This window comes from Pollachius pollachius (assembly GCF_949987615.1).
Source record: "Pollachius pollachius genome assembly, chromosome: 4".
Lineage (NCBI taxonomy): Eukaryota > Metazoa > Chordata > Actinopteri > Gadiformes > Gadidae > Pollachius > Pollachius pollachius.
In genome coordinates this window covers 27,294,069-27,299,068 of record NC_136937.1, presented here as the reverse complement: position 1 = coordinate 27,299,068, position 5,000 = coordinate 27,294,069, and the positions used below count along the sequence as shown (strand labels likewise).

The 5,000-nt window shown below is 46.8% G+C and overlaps 2 protein-coding genes across 3 annotated transcripts in view; both read right to left on the bottom strand.

The window, feature by feature from the left end:
- The window catches only part of LOC307074939 (protein FAM117B-like), a 12,377-nt gene extending 12,017 nt beyond the window's left edge, over window positions 1-360 (bottom strand). Inside the window, exon 1 of the mRNA XM_079735364.1 lies at window positions 1-360. This exon is cut by the window's left edge and continues 132 nt beyond it. The gene's annotated coding sequence lies outside the window, so the exon portion shown is untranslated.
- A 2,581-nt stretch (window positions 361-2,941) lies between these two features.
- LOC307074978 (bone morphogenetic protein receptor type-2-like) overlaps window positions 2,942-5,000 on the bottom strand; it is a 40,451-nt gene continuing 38,392 nt past the window's right edge. Inside the window, exons 12-13 of one of the 2 annotated variants that reach the window (XM_079735428.1) lie at window positions 4,812-5,000; window positions 2,942-3,403 (exon numbers count right to left, since the gene is read on the bottom strand). The exon at window positions 4,812-5,000 is cut by the window's right edge and continues 1,169 nt beyond it. In XM_079735428.1, the coding sequence (XP_079591554.1) occupies window positions 3,090-3,403; window positions 4,812-5,000 (503 nt within the window). In that variant the 3' untranslated portion in view covers window positions 2,942-3,089. Of the gene's footprint in view, window positions 3,404-4,781 lie in introns of both variants that reach the window. The other variant, XM_079735429.1, reaches the window with a different exon arrangement.

Sequence of the window (5,000 nt, the reverse complement as noted above, 5' to 3'; positions counted from 1 at the left end):
AGATAGCGACACGGGCAGCACTGCAGGGGAAGGATTCGCAGGAAAAACACGAAGATTCCCGCCCGGGTTTGCGTTGTAGGCGACGAGGCGTTAAAGCACCGAGCCCTCTTGGTTCACGGTGGCAGTGGAGGCGGTGGCGGCGGCGGGGCGTTGCTTCGGTTGCCGCGTCGCTCGATGTTTTTCTATCGCCGCCGATGCGGAGACGGAGCTCGTCGTGCGCGGTACGCGGTCGCTCGAGCAAACCTAGACGATTACGATCCTCCGGGTGAAATAGAATAACGCCTTGTGTTTTTTCTCCCCCAGTGGCGATAGAAACGACTTATTGCGAAGAAAAAGCAGCAGACGAAAACACAATCCGAAAGGGCCGGGGATAAGGAGGAGCTGAGGGGAGCGGTGATGCTGGGCTGAGGATGGGGGGTTCACAACAGCAGCGGAACGTCGCGTTGCGTAGAGGTGACGTAGAGCGGCAGCGCCGCACGGGCTCGTGCTGATGCTGCAGTTGCTAGGGCGCGCGGAGAAGATGGCAGAGGGAAGGAGGCCAGAGGTAAAGATGGAGTACGATGCGAGGGAGGGGAAATGTCGCCCCCGTGTGACCGTGAGCGGTGTCGCGGCGCTGCGTTGTCTCTAAAATTGAAGTGTATTTTATAATTTAGCTATTTTTATGACAGATAAAATAGCGGGAGGGTTGTGGAGTTACACTTGCAAAAACAAAAATTATTTAAAAAATGCTTTGAGCCATCGAATCAATTAATTAAAAAAGGACATTACATATCAATATTAACATGGGCGAGAACAAAAAAACGCTTGTTTGAGAAACACCAACATTTCTTTCATACATTTATTTAGACTTAGCAGAGGCAGAGCAACAGTAGCCGTCAAACGCAAAAAACAGAACTCCATAAAAATGATGCCAATATCAACGCGGTACACATATACATGTTGGGTATTTTTCTTCCATCATACAAAGTTACAAGCTACAAAGACGTAAACGGGACGTCTCTGTTTCGCCCAAAAAGCATCGCTCAAAAGACAGAAAAAGGTGACGTTTCAGCGCGCCTGTACAGCGAAAAAGAACCCAGCATGTGGAAAGACACACAGCGCATGCGCACACACAGCCACACATGATCTCTCTCTCACAAACACACACTCGTTCACACACACAAATGAAACAAGAGGCAGAAATTAAATCCAGCGTTATTCCAACGTTTAATTTCTTTAAATGTCAACTTTTCTTTTTAAAAAGACATCAAACAGCGTTCAGGCGGTTTCCTGTCTCCGTCAGGTGGCGTAGTTCAAACTGTATCTAAGGGCGGGACTAAACGTACGACCGGATGTGGGTTTTGTTCATTCATAATTTACGATTGGGTGATAGGCCTACATCAGTCTTCAAAGTCTAAAACCCCCCTCCCCCCCTTACTATTGGTTGGAATGTTAAGCCCCGCCCATCAGAACATTGTGACACGATCAAGAAAAACCATGTGCGCTTTTAGAGGAAGGTAGGTTTAGCTTATTTTAGAGTTTAATGTAGAAATGGATAAATATGGTTGGTTATACGAGTGGGGGGTAAATACGTCAATTTCCATTTTGTTCGGTCTTTAAAAGAGCTACGATACTATACTTCGTAAGTGTTCTCTGGCCATTTTGACGGACAGCGATAGATGGAGACACAGACAGACAGACAGACAGACAGACAATTAGACAGAAACGGACACACGTACAAGACGGGACGTCCAGGGCATAAGGACTACAAGGACTACAGATTGATGTTGTACGCCAAAAGGGGTCCTTAGAGCCACGACAACCCCATTGCTTGGTTTGTCGTCGTCACGACGACTCCATCGCTTCGTTGGTCATCACCCCACCACGCTCGTGATTGTAATAAAAAAAAAAAAAATTAAAACGCATACAAAAATACGTCCAGACATTGCAGTGTTGAGCCATTCCAGGTGCGGTTGCTGTGCGTACGGAAAACTTCTGATAAAAATCCTCCATGTTGTTCAATCGGTGGAGCTGAGTTTTGATTGTGAGTGCCTCATACTCCCTCCCCCTCCTCCGTAGAACAGCATTTGTACGTCAGATTGATTCTCGGTGTTGAGGAGAGAGAGGGGGGGAGGATTGTCTGTACACTGAGCGTTAGTCCAGAGACAGGAAGGAGAGATTGGGCGACTCGGTCGATCGTAGAACGATTGATTGTGACTATTTGGAAGTGCAACATAGATTAACTATCGACATAGCACATTGATAAAAAAACAAAGGCGTAACAAATGGGAAACTTAAAAAAAAGAAATCATCTAAAAGCTATATACTATTGCACATTTAAAAAAATTATGATACAAAGAATGGGTACATAGCGAAAGGACATGATTGCATACAAATTGAGAAAAAAGTCTTTTTTTTGTCTTTAAGACGGACGATTCGTTGTTTTTTTTACAGAGCTTTACTCTGCCGTCGTTGACCCAAACAATAAAAACAAACGAAATAAAACAAAAAAACGAAATAAGAAAATTATAAAAAATAAAATAAAATCCAAAAAATGTTGATTGTTTCCCGTCGCCGATTTAAAGACCGCCTCCGGTTCCGCGGTCATCGTGGCAACCCAGCCAGACTCACGTCCATCTGTTCCAAAGTGCATCTCTGGGGGAACCACAGCGTCCACGCGCGACGGAACGATTCAGTTGAAAACCAAACGAAAAACCACAAAAAAACAACTCAGAAACAACGACCAACCATCAGGCTAACGACAGACATCAAACTCAAACGTACCACCGTGACCGGAGCCAATGAGAATGCTGCATAGCTGGATTTCCATTTAAAGCGACGCACGGATAAAAAGTGTCAAATGGGGGAGCAGGAGAGGAGGTGGGGGGGCGCTAGCGCGGTCTGTAAAACCAAACAAATAAAAACGTTGCTGTACACGACCGCCCGGGGCGGGGTTCCCCACCCGCACGATCCATAGCTTCCTCTTGCTGACGACAAAGAACAAACGAAACAACAAACAAACAAAAACAAACAAAAACAAACAAACAGGTTTAGTGTCAGATTTTGGGGGGAGGGGAAAAGATAGGGGGGGTGGGGGGGAGGGCCGCCGTTCACACTAGAGTGTCGCTGGGCTCCCCGGCGAAGACGGCGGTGGCCGATTTGGGCCGGCCCCGGGCCTGCGTGGCGTGGGCGGTGGAGCCGCCCTGGTGGTGGTGAGGGTGGTGGTGGTGGTGGCAGTTGTGGTGGTTGCTGTTGTTGTTGTTGTCGTCGTCGTCGTCGTCGTCGTCGTCCCCGGGGCCCCTGGTGTCCATGGCGATGACCCAGGTGGTGGGACGCCAGCGCTTCAGGGAGTACGGCGTCTTGACGCGCTTCTTGATCTTCTCGCCCGTGGCGGCGGTGCCGTCCCGGTGCCCCAGCTCCTCTCCTGTGGGGGAGGGGGGGAGAGAACACACAGTCACACACTAGCACAGCATGGTGCAGGACACACACACACACACACACACACACACACACACACTGGAAAGGCCTTCCACGGTCAAGGCTATCCTATATTTAAGTTTTAATCAATCTTTATTGATTCATTTCATTTCTTGAGTGATTTTTGTTGATCATATTTAGAGTTTTTTGTCAATTTTGTATTTTCTAGAAGTGTCATTATTACCCATAACTAGAAGGATAATAAACACTTCATAATATGTGCATGGAAAGGGTATACAATTGTATTAACAATATATACAAAAGTTATTTCCTCTCACCAGAAGGGTAATAACTATTTCTATAGTTATCATTTACTCTTAACAGCTCTACTGTTAATAATTTACTGATTATACTTGATTCAATAATCATGTAAAAAATCCTCAAGGCAGGATGAAAACTTGAAATGTACAGCTTTGCACCAAAAAAATATTTAAAAATAAATTATGCCTTTAGAAGTAGTAGTTAGGGTTGTATTGTGAGTTAGTGCATAATGATTAGTAGGTTAATAGAACATTAATACAAAGCTAGTAACTAGTTAGTGTTTAGATCATTTATAGCATTTGCTGAGTATTGCTTCACAATTTTAACTATTTTGGTAATCTGGTTGGTTGAGTTTCAGGTTTGGGCCTTCCCCCTCATTTATACCAATATCTAGACTACACAAGGAATCATGATGCAAGACGCATGTTGACTCTACAGGAAGTAGATTAGACCAGCTAGACAATACTAGACTAGGATGACTAGACTAGACTAGGATGACTAGATTAGATTATACTAGATTAAACCAGATAACCAAAACTAGACCAGGATGACTAGATTAGACTAGAAAGACTGGCTAAATCTAGACCAGACTAGAATAGACCAGGACGACTAGACTAGGAAGACTAGATTAGAATAGGATGACTAGATTATACTAGATTAAACCAGATAACCAAGACCAGACCAGGATGACTAGATTAGACTAGAAAGACTAGCTAAATCTAGACCAGACTAGAATAGACCAGGACGACTAGACTAGGATGACTAGATTAGAATAGGATGACTAGACTAGACTAGGATGACTAGATTATACTAGATTAAACCAGATAACCAAGACTAGACCAGGATGACTAGATTAGACTAGAAAGACTAGCTAAATCTAGACCAGACTAGAATAGACCAGGACGACTAGACTAGGAAGACTAGATTAGACCAGGCAGAAAAGGCTAGATTAGGAGGCCTGGATTAGTCAGGGGGTTAGTGGTTGATCAGTGGGGGGGGGGGAGGGGTTGCTATAGCGTGAGCGGCTGGCTCACGCGGCGGCGGCGCCTCGGTCTTGTCCTCACCGCGGTGACGGCTCTACTGCGCCAGCTCACCTAGCGAGGCCAGGTCGCGCGTGGTGAACGACAGGTCCAGCGAGTTGGGCCTCTCGGGCCGCCGCCCCCGCGCCTGCCTCAGAAGAAGCCCCTCCCCCCGCATGATGACCGCCGCCGGCGCAGGGGGGTCGGCGCCGCCCGCGGGCGGCCCGCTCTCGGGGCCACCGCCGCCGCCGCCGCCGCCGCCTG